Source organism: Spermophilus citellus, assembly GCF_964194105.1.
Source record: "Spermophilus citellus genome assembly, chromosome: 9".
In the NCBI taxonomy this organism is placed as follows: Eukaryota; Metazoa; Chordata; class Mammalia; order Rodentia; family Sciuridae; genus Spermophilus; species Spermophilus citellus.
In genome coordinates this window covers 132,141,656-132,159,012 of record NC_138191.1, presented here as the reverse complement: position 1 = coordinate 132,159,012, position 17,357 = coordinate 132,141,656, and the positions used below count along the sequence as shown (strand labels likewise).

At 55.2% G+C, this 17,357-nt stretch overlaps 1 protein-coding gene across 13 annotated transcripts in view; it reads right to left on the bottom strand.

Moving 5' to 3' along the window:
* Nucleotides 1-17,357, bottom strand: part of CASZ1 (castor zinc finger 1) — a 141,631-nt gene that overhangs the window by 40,820 nt on the left and 83,454 nt on the right. For 6 of the 13 annotated variants that reach the window (XM_081307764.1, XM_081307759.1, XM_081307762.1 and 3 more), the window contains one exon: nucleotides 10,630-10,668. The exons of 1 other annotated variant lie outside the window; for it this stretch is intronic. Coding sequence is in view for 11 of the 12 variants with exons in the window: in XM_081307759.1 (XP_081163885.1) it covers nucleotides 10,630-10,645 (16 nt within the window). In the remaining variant the exon portion in view is untranslated. Of the gene's footprint in view, nucleotides 1-10,629; nucleotides 10,669-11,043; nucleotides 11,190-17,357 lie in introns of those variants that run through there. 6 more of the 13 variants (XM_081307756.1, XM_081307755.1, XM_081307752.1 and 3 more) reach the window with 4 other exon arrangements.

Below are 17,357 nucleotides of genomic sequence, written 5' to 3'. Positions count from 1 at the left end.
TACTGCTCCATAACTCCTTCCTCTAGGTGTGGAGTGGAGGGAGACAGGCCACTCAGGCAGCACCTGTCTCTACAAGAGCACGGGCTACTCCCCACCTCAGAGATCAGTGTGGTCCACCCTGGGGAGGAAGCTAGATCCTCTCTGAGATCCACCCGAACAGAGGCCAGGGGAAACTCAGGAAAGCCCTCAGGCTAAGGTCCCACTTAGGGACAACTGTCTGCAAAAAAAGGATGTCCTAGGAGTCTTCCAAGGTAGCCCTGTAGTGGTGCAGGGGAGGCCCATGGGGGTCCGTGCTCCTGAGCTGAGCTCTAGTGGTCTTCCAGCAAACCAGGGGAAGTGTCCCACCTTCCTTCCCTGCACAGTCTCCACTTTCACAGAAATATATCACACAAAATGCACTCAGGGACCATCTCTGAAGACACTATGAGTTTAGACTGCTTCTGAAGAGCCCTGTATCTAGCCTGCTCACTTCCACCTCAGCCAAGAGCTGTCCGTGTGTTCCCACCCCCCACCCCCTACAGACAGGGACACCCCTTTTTCAGGAGATGAGCAGGTTGGAGGATTCAGGAAGGTGAGCTCTGCTCCTGAAAGCTCCCAGCATACCTGCATCAACTACCACATCGTGGGGAAGGCCAGGGAGGTGTCCATGGATGGCAGGTGGACTATGGTGGAGCCCAGGAGCATCCAGAACGCAGGCAGGTGGCACAGTAAATATCCAGGGTTGGAAGCCCTGTGTCCCCACTCAACATGCCATGTGGTGTGGTCCTCCGGGAAGCCCATCTTTCCCCAGGGAGGGAAGCCCTACACTGTGCCTATCTCCTGGCATTTGGGAACAAATCCAGCAGTCTCCAGGTTTCCCACTTCTCACCTGTGTCTTCCTTTCCTCTGTCCATCCTCTTTCCCTCCTGGTGCCAGATATGAGCTCTACCACTGAATCCCATCCTTGCCCTCCCCAGTTGGGAACAGGACAATTCCTGTCTTTCTCTGAGAGTGAGGAGAAGTGGAGCATTAGGTGTGGCACAAGCTCAATCTCCCAGAAAAAAAGGTGCTGGGAGGCTGGCAGGAGGGCTGTGGGGGGCATTCCTCTTCAGAAGCCCCGCTCTGACTGTGGTCCATGGAAGGACCACAGCTGCAAGCCCTATTCTAGGCCCACTGGTCTCCAGGAGGCATGCACAAGCTCACACAGGGCACAAGCCCCTAGTGAACAACCTGTGGAGGGAGTGAGCCCTGGTTAGGGCACGGTGGTCTCAGGAGCCAGCTGTAAATCGCCCTTCCTGGACAGAATATATTTAGTTCTGGAGGTCCCTGGTCTCTCCAGGACCCTGAGGGAGGGACTGTGTTAAGCAAGCAGCCCACCTTCCACCCTCCAAACCAGATTGATCAACCTTCCCAGCTTGCCTGGGACAGAGGAGATTAACAGGATGTGGGTCCTTCTAATCCTGGGCAAAATGGTATGACTGGTCACCACACTGACACCACACAGTTCTGACAGGTGGAGACTCTCACCAGAGTCTTAGTAGGATCTGTTTCTAAGGTCCATCCTCAGGGGAACTGATGATGGGGACATTCCCAGGTCCACAGACGGTCCAATCTGAGCCTCTCCCATGGGAGGTTTTGTTTTTTATTGTTGTTGTTGTTATTATTATTATTTTGTACTGGGAATTGAACCCAAGGGCACTTTACCACTGAGAAATGTTCCCAGTCCATTTTTAAATTTTGAAACAGGGTCTCACTGAATTACTGAGGCTGGCCTTGGACTTGTGATCCCTCCTGTCTCAGCCTCTTGAGTTGCTAGGATTACAGGTGTGCACCACCACCCACAGTTACCATGGGGATTTTAAAAGCTGGTTCCCATTAAGAGGGACCATGAGCACACATGGAATGTGTCCTCCCACCTGAGCAGGCCATGGTTTAGCCCAAGAAGAACCCAGGAGCAGGGCCAGGTCTAGGGGTGAGAGTCTCAAGCTCCAAAGCTGGTAGGCCTGGAGACCCTGGATTTATCAGATGAGTGGGGCCTCCCAGCCAGGCCCCCTGCTATAATCCCTTCATTAATTTACTATTAGATGGGAAATTACTCCTCACCCAGGAATATAAGTTTTCATCTTATTTTAAGTTGGACTCTTAAAGCAATTACCAAGGCATCTGGCGATGACTTCACCGTGTGGCCAGCCCTGCAGGGGAGAAGGGCAGCCCTGAAGCTGCACAGGCCCCACTGAGGCCCCTGAGGGAACCATGGAGGACTGGGAGCCCCAGACCCTTCCCTAGTACTGGGAGGGCAGTGGGTACTCAGTGACCTCTGAAATTTGCTGTTTGTGGAAAGAAGCTCCTTCCAGCACCACCTGCCCCTGAACCCGCTGGTGACAGTTGCCGAGAGCCTCAGCAGCTGGTGCCTTGGGAGCGTTTTCTATTTTTAATTGTTTGATCAGAATATTAACTCATCTAGGCCTGTTCCCAAGGCACAGTCCCCAGCCAAAGGGTTTCCCCGTTTCCCATACCTTCTCTTTCTCCTCCGGAGTCAGAATCAACTTTGAAATTAATAAATGGAGATACAGGCCTCTGTACATTTGCAAGGGATCACAGCATGGAAGAAAGGAAGGAAGGAGGCTCCTTCCTCCACTTTCAGGCCCCAGAGCTGGTCTCAGCTCTCCATGCTTTTTTTTTTTTTTTTTTTTTTTGGTATGGGGGGATGCTGGGGATTTAACTCAAGGGTGCTCTACTCCCCAGCCATTTTTATTTTTATTTTCTGTTTAGAGAAAGGGTCTCATTGAGTTGCTTGGGGCCTTGATAAGTTGCTGAAGCTGGCACTGAACCTGCAATCCTCCTACGTCACCCTCTAGAGGTGCTGAGATTACAGGCTTGTTCCTCTCTGCTCTCTGAGCAATGCTCCTCTGCTCCTGGACAGTACCCATAGGCACTGCCACTCCTACCCACCCCACTCTTCCTGGCACACCCCCTCGGTCAGCACTGACTCTGCTTACTGGCCAGCCTTGAGGGCAGGGCAGAGGGCTGGGACACCCAGGAAGCACAAGAAGGAGATACTGAGAGGAGGCACATGCCCTGTGCCCACTGGGACTGACCAGGAGGCTGACCATTGTAACATGCCGCCTTCCACTAACGAGAGGAAGGGACTCCCTAGAAGCACTGGCCAGCAATTCCTTTGTGGGCACCACCAAGGGCCCCTAGCCCATCTGCAACAGGCAAGTCATTGTGTGTCACTTATGTTTGGGATAGACCCCACCTGGCCATCCTTTCCCTGCACACCCTTGGCCCTGCTACCATGCTCGTCCCTCTCAAGGTCACCGGGCCGTCCACACAAGGAATATTTACTCACCAGACTGGCCCTGTTAGCAGCACTCACCACAAATATGCTTTCTGATAAAGTTGGCAGAAAAAAAAATTCTAGAGCTCCAAACAATGTCAGAAATCACCCCCACCCCCACCCAGTGAGGGTAAGGTGGGGCCTGGAAACAGGTCACACAACCAGCTGGGGACAGTCCTCAGGGAGATTTTGTCACTCTCCCTCTCTTTGCTCTTTCCTGTTTCACCTTCAAGTAGAGCCTGTTACCCAGGGGACAAGGGCTGGGGACTTTCTAAGCTGAATACTGGGACTTGGGAGCAGTCTTCCTACAGCCTTGGGGACCAGGCTGGGCCTCACCTCAGCAGCGGTGCCCTGGGCCGTCTCACCTCGCTGCACCCCCTCCCCCGCCCCATCCTCCCTCTGTGCACATGGGCTTTAATGTTTTTATTACCTGTTTGACTCGCTGCCTTATTGCTTCTCCCCTTAATGGGGCCGTAACCGTGGAAACGAGGAATAAACGGCCACCAGAAAATGAGATGATTAAACAGGTCACCCTGGCCAAACAAACTCAGCCAAGGAACCTCTGGGGGTGGGGAAGGTAGGCTTCCCTGCCCCCACCAAGGGCCAGAAGGCCCAGGCCAGGTGGAACCATACAGTGTGTCCTTGCAGGGCCTGGGGCAGATACAGGGGGGTGCCCCCTGCTGGGCAGTGGAGCACCTCCTTAGTCTTCTTTGGCTGACCAGGACCCCCTGGCTTGCCGTAGCCTTGGGCTCTGGGGCCCGCAGGGGCAGCAGAAAGAGAGGCACTGGTCAAAGGGAGGTGAGTATGGAGGTCACAGAGAGGACATACTTCCCTCTAACACAAATTTCCAGCAGTCTCTCCCTGCTGTGGCTGGGATGCTCCTACCTCCCCACTGCATTGGGGATCCCCACCTGGGGCTCTGCCTGGTTCCTTCAGTCTCCTGCTCTCATGCAGCATATTCTCTCCCAGGGGCTCCCTTAACTGAAGGACAAAGCCTAATAGAAAAGTGCACCTTGAGAAGGTTCCCTCTGGGAATCCCTGGACTTTGGAGCCACAGGATGTATCTGAATGTGCCCGATCTGTAGAACCCTGGCTTTGGCAACAAGAGTAGGAAGCAGTTTCAGTTGCCAGGCACCTATGGCACTGGTAAAGCCTATGAGGCCTGAAGATAAGGAAGAGACCCCAAAGGATAGGCCCGTTGGATATTCTAAGAGCAGATCCTACATTTAGCTCAGGAGCAACCCAAACCCAAGACTATGGGGTGGACTGCGGCAGTATGGGCTAAGCATAAGCCCATGGCCCCCTTTTGGGCCTTACTGCCTATATTGGGTCTGTCAGCTGGGGTGGGGGCAGGTCCTGGCCTAGAGAGGACAGACAGACATGCTCCAGTGAGGGTTGCATGGTGGGGAAGGTAGAGATGGGGCCAGGGAGAAGGTAGAGAAGTGCAGACACCACTGGCTACTGGACTCCTATACCCTGGCGTGGCAGTCTGACCTCCTGCCCCAGGCCCTCCCTGCTGCACACCACAGTCCTGGCCAAGAGCGGCTGTGGGCGCCCATCCAACCCTACAACTCCTGTCTCTGCCCTTAGGCCCCCTTGGCCCTTCATATCATCCTTGATCCTAGCCCTATTTCTTCCTGTAAACCAAGCACTAGAAAGCTCTCGAGGAGCTAAAACCCAGCTCCCAAGGGAATCAGTCAACATTTCCTGCCTTCCTCCTTCTGCCCCCACTCAGAAGCTGGGCAGGCACTCAGGGAAGAGGCACATCCATCAATCAATCGCACTAGCACTTACAGCGGGAAGGCATGAGAGCCAGCCTGGTACCAAGCACTGGGAGGAGATGTCAACACAGTGGCTAATGGTCACTATTAGGGGCAGCAATCACAAAAGAAAACAAGGTCCTTGGCTTTGACCTCCTGGGAACCACAGTACATGAATGGCATACCAATAACTAGATCCTCAGAGCCCCCAGACCCCTTTTATCTCTTTCCAGGATCAACTGGGTGTGAGGCTAGCAAGGTACTGGGCAGGAAAGGTGAGTAGGAAGGACTGCCTGGAGCAGGTGGCCTGTCGAGGAAGGCAGAAACCCTGGGCTGAACAATGGGGAAGCAGGGGCTGCTCACAGAGGGGGTAAGGACAAGGCAGAGAAAAGGCTGGGAAGACATCTAGATGTGGGTAGTGGAGAGGCCCACAAGGCCACTCCTTCACATAGCTCTTGGGTCCCTGGTTCCTGTGACAGGGTCACAAATCTCTTCAGCCATCCCACACTGCCCCCAAGAGCTCACTCAGTTGTGGCCTCACACCTGCCTAGGGGTTCTTCCTCAATGGGGAACACGTATCCTGGGAGCCCCAGGGGTGAGGTGCCCGTCTATGATCAGGCAGCCAAATGGGTGTGTGCTGGACCACAAGGTTGCCACCTTTGCTAAGCCCTCCCAGGGAGGGACACTCTCTTCTGCATGCCAGGGCTATATCTGCCAGCCTTCCTCCTCCCCACCCCCTTCCTACTCTGCTGACCCTGGCCCAGCCACCCCCCCCCCCAAGAAGCATTGCTCCTGGTCTTGGGGACCCACAGAGAGGAATTACTTCAGAGCAACTTCCTTCCCTCTCTGAAGGTGCAAACCAGGAGGAGAAGGAGGAGGAAGGGCTGTGTAGCAGCTACCAGGTGGTCAAGGTGTAAAAACCAGCATTGGGAGGGCAGAGTTAAACAAACCTAGTCCCTGGGGCTGGTGGCCCCACAATGCTGATGGAGCAGTGGGGACACACTATTAACCTGGCAGGCTCCAGGAAGAAAAGCAGTAGGGGCCAGAAGCCTTCTGAACTCCACCCAATCCCCTGCCCTGGGCAGTGGGCAGGGACTTGAGCCACGGCAGCAGCTTTAATGAGGAGATGCTGCTGCTGTGACTCAGCCCTCCAAAGGTGCCTTCGTTTATTTTATTTTTCCATCATAAAAACCCAAGTTGCAACTCAGCCAGATTCTCTGGCTGTGGGGGTGGGGCACATGGCAGAGCCCAGGAAGGCGAGGAGGGCAGGAGGACTGTCTGAAGCTGGCCCCTTGCCTTTCTTAGAGAGGAGTTACTGGGTTCCCCTGGCTTGTCCCTAGCAGGGAGCAAAAGCCTGGGGTGGGGTCCCTCTATGGACCTTCCTAGACCTGCCCTCTCTGCCTTCTGAGAAGAATAGCTATACTGGGCCTGTTACCCTTAATTCTGCTGTCTTATGACTAGTGTCCAGGTTGGCTCAAGGCCATCTATCCCAGAGCTGCATATCTCAAATGCTTTCTGCCATAGAGAAGGTCCAAATGACGGGCTTCTCACCTTGTCCATATGACTCTTCCCCAGGCCTGCCCCACTGATCAAAATCAAGTTGGGAGTTGGAGAGCCAAAGACCTTAAAGGTCATCTGATGCTCAAGTCAGGCCCAGCGTCACTCCCTGGTGCAAAGCCAGGTTGTCTGAATGGTACCAGGAAACTTACTACTCCAAGACAGCCCATTCTGTCCTTGGCTCTGAAGCTCCTTCCTGCCAAGATGGCACCAGAGCTCCTACCCCCTGTAGCAGACTGGCAAAACCGGTGCCCAACTTGACTGCAGGGGCTGGCCCCAGCTTAGACTGGTTGAGTGGGTATATCTGGCCAAGTACAAGTGTGGATGGGAGGAAGGAAAATGGAGAGCAATCTGCCCTACCTAGCAAAGCTAGCATGAAATCCCTCCTACAGAAAGAGCACAAGACCCTTCCCAATCCCTGGTGTGTGCAGGGTTGAGAGTGTAACCAGAGCTAGCAAGGTTCCTAGAAACTTCCACTCTTGGAGAGGTCCAAAGGTTCTGTGAATCAGGAGGTGGGCTGGCACAGTAGTAGCTGAGCTGAGCTGGTAAAGCCAAGCTCCTTGCTCCCTGGGGTCAGATACCACATGGGAGGGTGGTCTACAATCTTCCTTGTCCTGCCTGCAGCCTGGGTGTCCTCAGAGCCTGTAGCTACTAGGAAATTCCACTTCAAGAACCAGGCTAACGAAGGCACCTGTCTGGGCTCTCTTGACCCCACCCTTCCTGGCCTCCCCACAGTGGAAGGCTGGGCAAATATGCAACAGGAGGGTCTGTCTATACAGCAAAGGGGTACCAGCCTGGAGCCCTAGCAGCAGAGAAATGGGCCCGCCTCAGAGAGTGACACTACTTCCTCCAACAACTGGACCACAGGGTTTTAGCCACAGTCCCCTTGTGGGTAGTGCTACCCCTCACTAGCTCCCCCTGTGCTCCATGGCTATCCCTTTGAACTTGCCCTCTTGCCTACTGGGCCCTTTACCCAGCAGAGTCAACTCTGGATCCTCTACTGGACAGCCCTTCTCCTTCCTCAGCTACTTTTAGGAGAGAGAGGTGTTATACTCATAACTCAGATAATCAAGGGCAAGTTCAAAGTGGTTCTTTCACAGCGGCTTTCACCCTGGCTTCCAGTTGTGTTCAGACCCAGGATTCAGCCTGGTGGGGGCCCAATCCCAGGGAGCTTCTCAAGCAGAATGGTTTACCTGTATCTGAAAGCTTCCTCCCTGCCCCTCCCCCGCCCAGCTCCCACCCCCTGGGAAATCACTCTAAAAGGGCCTAATGGAACTATGTCCTCCTCTCTTCCTCTCTCTCCTCCCCCTCCCTCTCTTTCCTTTTTTTTTTTTTTATTAGCATTTGTGGAATTTATTCCCAAACTCTCCTAATCTTCCGTACACAACCATTTGATTTGCATAACCCAACCCCCTCTCATAAAAACTGGCTGCTAGTTTAATTAAAAAATGTAAATTTGCTGTCATCTCGGGGCCTGGTGAATTAGGACGACATCGGCATTTTTTATTGCTAAAGACGTCCAGATTGATCCAGCCCTTGGCTGAACCATGGTGGGGGAAACGGGGTCCACATGGCCCCTGAAGGTCTTGAGGTCCTGCTGTCCCTTCCTGAGAAGCCTGGATTCTCCTGTCACTGAATTACTTATGGTCAGAGTGCTTCAGGCTGGATGTGTCCTGGGCCACAGGGGATGTTAACCCATGAACCAATGCTTGTGCTGGCAACTCTTGGGGCCCGTGTCTCCAGCCTTGTACTGTGTGTGCCAGGAGGCCCTCTGCTGAAGCTGTCCATGCTGCCCTCAGAGGAAGAGAGCCCTGCATTGCACCAGCAATGAGCCTTGGCCAGAGATGAGGCAGTGTCCCCTGTGAGTCCCAGAGGTCAAAGGTCAAGGGGGATGCTCTTAGGTCAGGAAGCACAGAGTTGGCCCAGAGATAGACTCAGAAGGGACAGACCTCAAAGTCCCTATCTGCTTCCCCTTTTTTTGTGAAGTGAGGAAAAAGTGTTTTTCTTCTGAAGTTCTGAGATTAAGTGAAACTTCCAAGTTCAGAGAAGAGGCTGAGATGATATCGTCAGATGACTCCTCCAGGAAACAGCCAGAACTTTGACACCCTGGACTCTGCATGGCCAGAGTCCAGCCTGGGTCCCATTGGGAGTGCCCTGCTCTAGCTGACCTCCAGGGCCCTCTGGCTTCTAGGAAAAGTTTCCAGAGCCTGTCCCTGGATTGCTGGGAGAAGTAAGTCTCCCCAGGGCTCTGGGAGGTGCCCCAGGAGGCTCTGTCAGTTGTCTCCTGCCAGGCCATCAGGACACCCACAGAAGTTCTGTGGAGTGGTGCCCCCACAGCAGCCTTGGTGGGACTGGCATGGCAGGAGGACTGGAGCCAGCTCCACTTGGCACCCAAGTTAGAAGGAGGAAGACAGGAGGACCTGTCTCCCAACTGAATAATGCCCACCCACTGCAGAGGCTCACCTGGGCCAGGTAGGGGCCACTGCAGAAACACCTGGCCCAACTCGGAAGTCTGCCCCTTTGGCTTGGATGGGTGGGGGGGTCCCATTTTCGAAGAAGGGGGTGGGGCCTGAGAGGGAGGTGATGAGACACCTGATTAGAGGTAGGAGTGAGCTGGTTCTCTGTGGGCGTGGAAGGCAGGGAGGGGCAGGGTGGCAGCTGGCCTCAGACACCTTCACAATTTTTCCCAGCAGGGGGCATCACACCCTTCCTGGGCACAGAAGTCCTGAGGACCTCCACAGCCCATTAGCCAAGATCACACCTGTCGGGACACAGTCTAAATATTCTGTGAAGGGCCCTCCACCCACCTCACACAGCTCCAAAGCCCACCACCATGTCACCTGCCCTGATCCCTCCCACCAGTGCTATCTACTCCAGTTGACCTCAGAGTTCGTTTGAATGTCAGCTCTTAGGTGCCAAGTGACCATGTCATGGACTTGGGCCTGTCACAAACAAAAAGTCTGACACTAACTCTGATACCACCTTTCCTTCCATAAATGAAACAGAAAGGCTCAGTGATTAGTCCCAATGGGTTATCAGCCTGTTTGTTTCTTTTAAGACACTTTGGAAGCAGAGAGTTGCATTTGACCCCCTAGGATGTGAGGGTCCGAAGGAAGCCTGAGGCGCTTAGGGCAGCCCTCACCCACTCAGGTAGGAATCCCACAGGGGACAAGAACTATTAGATCACAACCACTAAGACACTGAATTCTCAAGACAAACTCTGCCTAGGTCAGTGGTTCACTACCTGGAGCCAAACCCAAGTTCCAGACCCAGGTGCCTAAGTCTGGTGCTTGGTCATCACCCACTTCAGGGTGCCAGCTAAAAGGGGGCTGGGAGAGTCCTGGGCCCCTCACTTTGAACTGATAACAGCCGCCTCAGCCCACAGATTCTCAGGTGAAAAACACTCATTAGCCATAATAAGCAGCTTGATCATCCGACACAGCCTTGTCCCAAATAAATTAAATTCCTTTACCTTGAGACAGTCGCCCCGAAACCAGACTAACCACCTTTCCCAACAGGACGCTGCTTTCAAAAACTAAACCACCCCCCACTAAAAAAATAAAAACACACACCCCATTGCCAGACACACAGAGATCTTTGCGGAGGGGAGTAAACTACTTTTAACACACACAGGAAAACAAAACAAAACAAAAATACGGAGGCATACCAAAAAGAAAGGAAACAAAAAAACACGGAGATCAAAAACCCCCACAAAAACCCCTAAATCCTCTTTCTGGGTGCCCCCCAGCTCCCCGTCCTCTCGGTTCTTTCATAATGACAAGCATCAAATTAGTCACAGTCACTAGGCAAGTAACAAATAATGACAACACTATGGCCCTCCAGAAAGCAGGGCGCAGGGGCGGCGGCCCGGACCCTCGGCGCCGGCCCGCACCCGGGCCCAGCTGCTAGCTGATTGGGCTAAAAATAATAACTTCCGTAAAAGAACCGAAAGAAAAGCGAAAGAGCCTCCCGGGGGCTCCCACCGGCCGGTACCTGTTCCAAGATCCATTCTCCGCTCCTTGGTCCCAAACTCTGCGAGGAACGTCGCGGGCAGCAGAGGGGAGAGAGAAGACTCGGTTAGTGCCTGCGCGGCCCCCGCCCGCCCGCCCGCCGCGCTCCCTCCCGGCCCGCGCGGCGCATCCCGGGCCGGGGGCGCGGGCCGGGCCCGGCGGGCCGGGCGGCCAAACTTTCCTCCGCGCCCGTCCCGCTCGCTCTCACGCTCCGGCCGCGCGCGCCCGGCAGCTCCGAGTTCACCAACTCGAGCGGAGCCGCCGGCGGTCGCGGCCTGGCGGGGGAGGCCCGCGAGGCCCAGGGGCGCCCGCCGCGCCCCGGCCCGGCCCGCCGCCCCGCGGGGGTCGCCGCCGAGCGCCCGGCCCGGCCCTCCCCCGGCCCGCTCCCGGTACTCACCATAGTCGGAGAGTCGAAAGCCGAATTCACTTAAATAATCAACTTTCATAATACTTAATTAATGCCTAATTGCAACTGATTACTCCCCGAATAACAAGTTGTTTTAAAACCCTGATGTCATTGCTCCTGACGGTAACACTCAGGGTAACAGTTTGGCAGGAGGGAGCGCGCGGGCGGGAGCGGCCGGGCGCTGCCAGGCGCCGAGGTGATTGGCAGGGCGGCCGCGGCGCCGCCTCCTCGCCGGGCCCGCGCGGCTCCGGCAGGTGAAAGATCAGCGCTCCGCCCGCCCGCCCGCCTCGCGGAGGTGCTGAAGTGAATGGGCTCGCGCTCGCCCGCGCCGTGCGCTCGCCCCCGTGCGCGCCTCTCGCGCACCGACTCTGGCGGGCGGGCGGCCTTACTGGCTCAGTGATTCCCCAAACCTTTGACTTCGGGAGAAGGGAGGCGGGGACTCTGCGTTCGGTGCCGCGCGGGCGGGGGAGGTGGGGTGGTGTGGGGGGGGGCTGTCTCGCGGCCGGAGCGAGGCGCTGGCACGGCGCGCGCGCACGCGCCAACTCTCGGCGGCCGCTGGCGCGCGCGCTCGAACGCTCCCCTCCGCCGCTCCGGCCCCGCGAACGCGATCCGACGGCCGCCGCCCGCGCGCCCGCGCGCGCCCGTCCCACGCGCCACCGCCACGCGCGGCCGTGCAAACTTTTCCGCGCGGGCGGGCGCAGGTGCGAGGCGCCGCGGGACCGCGCCCGCCGGGACGCGCGCTTTCGCGCTCCTCTTGGCGCTGCCCGGTGGCCCCGGGCTTCTGAGGTATCAAAGACATTTGGTACCCCGATTCCCTCATTTTGTTGTGGTTCTTTGAGTTCGAGGGAAAAAGGAGTCCCGGGCGGTGGGGCTGGGCGTGTCGGGAAACTCGCGCGTCGGCCTCGCGGGCCCCCCGCACCCGCGCTCCCGGGAGCGCCCGCCCGCCCGCCCGGGACACACTGGGGTTTCCGCCGCTTCGCTTTGCTTTTGCCCTTGAAATGGGTCCTGGCGCCCTCCCTGCGACGCAGGTCCCTGGTCTCCCGGCCTTTCTTTTTCTTTCTCCTACCTCCAGTTGGGCCACTGCCCCACAGCCCGACGCGAATGGGTCTGGTGCCCCCTGACTTCCCCTGGGCCGGCCCTCGGGCAGTCTTTCCTCGGGACGGGACGCGCCTCCACTCATCTACCATCATTGGGGCTGGTTTCCCAACGCGTCCCCCTTGCATTCCCAGAGAGAGCACAGGCACCCCTCAACCAAAGTGCCAGGGTCCTGCCACCTGTTTCCTCTGTGCCCTGGGAGTCAGGACCACTTTGACACTGGACTTCATTCCAGACTTCATTTCCGGCGGAACCGGGCACTAACTTCTATCCTTACTCTCCTTTTTCTCCCATAGAGTTTGGTGAGTGTCTCAGCACCCCCCATCCCGCCCCCAGGTCCCTGCTGCAGCCATGTATGTTAATAAGCCAAGTTACCTATGGGGCCTCGAGGGCAATTTTGCTAATACAGGACCTGCTCCCACTGTCTGCAGCTCTCTGCCTCTTGCAAGCCAGGCCTTCTCTCTCCCTACTTCCCTTCTTTCCTATTTTCCAGAGGGGCCACACTCCCTTTCCGTGAAGGGAGGGAAACAGGCCCTTCTCACTCTCTCTGGTCTCAGGTGGCATTCAGCAAAATGGCGCTGGCATATTTCTGCAATATTTCTATTTTGCAAAGAGGAGGCCTTGGGGCAAAGATGTCAATCTACTCTTTCTCCTACTTTCCCCTTATTTTTCTTCTTTTTTCCTAATTATTCTTTGGTTCTAAATGGCCTCACAAGAGTGTATCATCTTGAATTTATTCCACAGCCCTCTCTGATGACTTCTTTGGCAAACCCCATTTCTAGCTGTCACATAAACCTCCCCCTATCCCCAACACTATATGCAGATAGTATCTGGAGAGGCTCAAAGTCTTTACTGAGAGTCCCCTGGACCTAAAACCCTGAGTAAGGGGACAGAACTCCTAAACCCAATCAAGCCCCACGCTACACAAAGCCAGGCCTGAGAATCAACTGGAGGCCCAGGGAAACCAGTCAGGGGGGACTACTCTGCTCCCCGTGGGGGTTTCAGAGAAGGCATCCTTGTGTCCAGGAATGCTCTGGGGCACACACCTACCTCTGGGTGCTGCCACCTAGGGCACCCCAAAGCAAGGATTCTGCCCTCTTGCAGGTTTGGTTTATAACAATAGGCCATTGATCCCAGTCCTAGGGTGGGCAACTGAGTATAGGGAAAGTCTGGTGACAGTGGAAGGTCATTTGAAGATGTCTGCTCAGACCAGGAGCTCCTTGCATAGGGGACCTGTGTGCCTTTGGCTGGCTTTGAATGTCCTTCTGGGCTTTGGCCGATGGTCAGGAGTGACCCCTGAGGAGTGCCTGGGTGGATAGGAAAGTATCTCTCTTTCCAGTTACCAAGGCAGTGCCCACTGGGTTGGCCGTCACGTAACTTTGTGTCTTCTGGTGGGCTAAGACTGGCAGGGAATGGCTCATAGGGCAAACTACGAGGGCTGGGAGGAGGTGGTGCAGGCAGGGCCAGATAGAGGGGCTGCCATGTGCCGCCTATGGTGGGGGGAGACCTGGGCCGCTGGAGAGCGTCTGATCTGCTGAGACAATGGCCCTAGTCAGTCACCGCAGGCGGATGGGCTGTTCCCAAAAGCAAGGGCCTTTGGTAGAAGAGAACAGATCAGAGAAGCAAGAAACTGAGGCCAACTTGGCATTTTAGCATCTGAGGTCGGAGAAGAAGTAGGGGCACTGCATGCACTGGTCAGAGGCTGTGTAATGAAGAGGTCCCCAGATTTCTCCCTCTGTCTGTCTCTGGGTGTGTGTGCTCAAGACAAGGGGAGAGGCATCTCTTGAGACTATGGCCTACTTCTGCCTTGATGACCCTGACATGGTTACACCTCTGAGACCCTGAGGCCAGGCCACAGTAAGGACAGTCATGCCTGGAGTCAATACCTAATGCCTCAGTTCTTTCTGGTCCCAGAACCTGGGCCCAAAACCTCCAGCTCTTCCTCAGATACCCCACCCTAAGAGAAAAAGTGAAGTGGAAACCTTTACAGCAGTCCTCCCACCCAGCGGCTCTGCCAGGACCCAGGAAAGCCACCTGCTCTCCCTAGACAAGCTGCCGGGCTGGCTCCTGTCCTCCTGCACCCCCAGTGTGCCCACTCGTTCTCTCCCTCCCGAGCCTGGGGCCTTCTCACTCACCGACCTGTTTACACACCAGGTATCTCATGCTTTATCTGCTCTCATTTTGAATTTGTAACTTTCACATAAACTTGAACAAAGCTCCTTTTGTTCCTGCACCCCACCCTAGGATCCCAATAAACTGGTTCCCTCTGAGGCGACTGGGCCAGGGCACAAAAGCCCCGGCCAAAGGACCGAGTGTGCATGTGAACCAGCATGTTCGCACCTGCGAGGGAGTCTGTGTGTTTGCGTGTGAGCGCACTCCCCAGGCTCATAGAGGGAGGGTGTTGGGAGAGTGGGGAGCCAGCAGAATGTGGATGGGAAGTGTGGGGAGCTGGGGGGACAGAGGTGCCACGGCTTGGGCCACGGCCCGGGCTCATCAGCCAGCAGAGCCCATGCCTGGGCACGGACAGGTGGGTGTCGGGCGGGGGGGGGGGCAAATGTGGATGAAAAGGAAACAAAGGGGAGGAAAGAGCCACAGAGTGGGTGGCAGAGCGAAGGGCCGAGGCCACACTAAGCGTAAGGCAGACACAGGGATCGCATTATGGTAGGGTAGGGGCTGGCATAGCCGCACGCTCGGCCCTGTAATCCTGTTAGCCAGCAATCTCCATTCCGAAAGAGCTTCATTTCTTTGTGAATATTTGTAAACTAGATATCTAATGGAAAATTATAGGAAAATTATAGTGAAATTCATGACGGAGAAATCCGATTATCCCTAATTCAATTATGCCATCTTAGCCCACACAGCACATTTCCCATTTTTTTCCCATAAATACCGATGCCAGGGGTCCCGGTAATCAAATAAAATTGAAAATCATCTTCCCATTAAATTCAATTAGCCGCAATTTCTAAAGCCTATCAGAGATTTTAATTACTAAATTATAAAATTCTCCAATGCTAAATTGAAACCAAAAAAATTGCACATCCTTATATTTCAGAGAAAAAAAAGGGGGCCAGAAAAATCCTTGAAAAATGTCCTCCTCTCTATGTCCAGCTCCAAAGCAGTATCCTCACCTAGAGGACCTCACAATGGCTGCCCTTTGCCTGGCTGGGGAGGGCCCTGCCGGGGCGAATCACACCCCCAGTCCCAGGCAGCTCAGCACAACATGGTGGTGGCCTTCCTCACTCTGGCTGTTCTAGCTCCTGAGATCTCAGCTCTGTCCCCCTTCAAGAGGTCTCTAACCCTCAGTGGCATCTTTTTGGCCAGAAGCTGGGCTTGGGCTCAGGCCACAGCTTGACACCAGGGATCTACAAGGTTCCAGGACAGCTGATCAGAGGCAGCTGGCTTCTCACCCGAGCCCCTGCTCTCTGGCCACTGTGCCATGGCCCCTGGCAGCCTAGGCCGTGTGGGAAATGGAAACAGGACAAAGCCTGGTTCTGAAGGAGGACAGACACCACAGGGTGGTTCTGTGGGCCAGAGTCTTCTCCTGGGCGTTCCCGAGGGGCCACTGATCCTGGGAGAGTACCAGCCTCCTGGTACAAGGGTGGGATCAACTTGGCCCAAATCTGGCCACTCCCTGCACTTCTAGCTCGTTCTGTTCTCCTGACCCTCTCCTGGGAAGTCAGTAGACTTGAACTGGCCAGAGGGCATGCCCTTTCCCCATGGGACAGGCTCAGTCTGACCACCCCCCTTTAAGGGAAGTACTGGACACAACCCCAAGCAGTAGCCCCTCCCCCACATACCACTTACCCGCCTCTAAAGGGTGCTCTTCTAGTCAGGAGAGCCTGGGGGCGTGGCAAACGGTGGTGGCATAAAGGGACCTGGGGTCTAAAACCCAAGGCAGGTGGCTGAGTGGGCAGCCAATGGCCCCGGCAGGCTCAGGGCAGTCAGCGGCAGACCTGCCGGCAGCCCAGCACCCAGGAGCAGGGAGCAGGTTTGATTTGCCAGGCAGTCAGTGGTGCCAGCAGGGGAGGCACCGCAAACAAAACAAAAACAAAAAAGTTAATTATCTTTGGCTTTTTCTTAATAAATATCCAAACTGGCCCGGCCGGATCCTCCGCTTTGGATGGAGAGAGAAGAAGGAGGAAAAAACACCCCAAACCAAATGCAACAGACTCTCTCGAGCCTACTTTTCCCTTTGTCTCTGGGCCTCCTATTTATCTCTTATCTGAAACCGTGAGGGTTTCACAATAATTCCTAAATTTTGCAAATGCAAGAGCCTGGCCACAGAAATTTTGTGTTTTTTGTTGTTGTTGTTTTGTCTTTTTAGTTTTGGGTGGGAAAGTGAGGTGTGAGAGAAGAGAGAGGCAGGCGGGGAAGGAAACGGGTAAGGCACACAGAACAGAAGGGAGGCGAGAGGGAGAGACAGGGAGGCAGAGGGCGGGAGGCAGGGAAGAGGGCTGGGACTGCCCCCTGGGCACAGCACCACCAATGGCACGAGCCAAGGCAGGGACCTGTTTGGGAAGGTTGCTTTGTCACTTTTATTTCAGCTACAATTATCCATGGGGATTTCTCATTTTAAAACTTCAAAACCACCTGGGTCTTTCTGGCCACTCAGCTCCTCGATTGCTGCGGGTCTCTGTGCTCAGCCTCCCTTGCAGGAGTGTGGCTGGGCAAGGGCAGCCGGAGAGCATCCAGGGGAGGGACAACAGCCGTCCTTACAGGGATGTGTGTGAAGCTGTTGTGCATGGAGTCGCAAGTTATCTGGGGAGAAGAGAGATGTGTGTCTCTGTCTGGGCCTACATGTTTGGATGGTGCATGTACATGTTTGAGTCCAAACTGTCAGAAACATGTGGCAGGGCATGTGTGTGTATGTGTGTGTGTGTGGGGGGGGGTAGCCAGGACGTGGAACGGTCCCTCCTGGAGCACTGGCTCTGGAGTCTCCCAGCTCTATCATATGCTGACTGTGCAACCTTCACTAAGTCACTGGCCTTCTCTGAGCCTTCATTTCCTCAGCATCTGAAGGGAATAATAACTAGTGGTTGCCCGGGCCTGTGGGGAGGGGTGGATGGAGAGTGACAGCTGATGAGTTTGGGGTTTCTTTCAGGGGGATGAAAATGCTCTAAAATTAGATAGTGGTGATGGATGCCCAACCTCATGAATATACTAAAAACCACTGAATTGTACATTTTAAAAGGGTGAATTTTATGGTATGT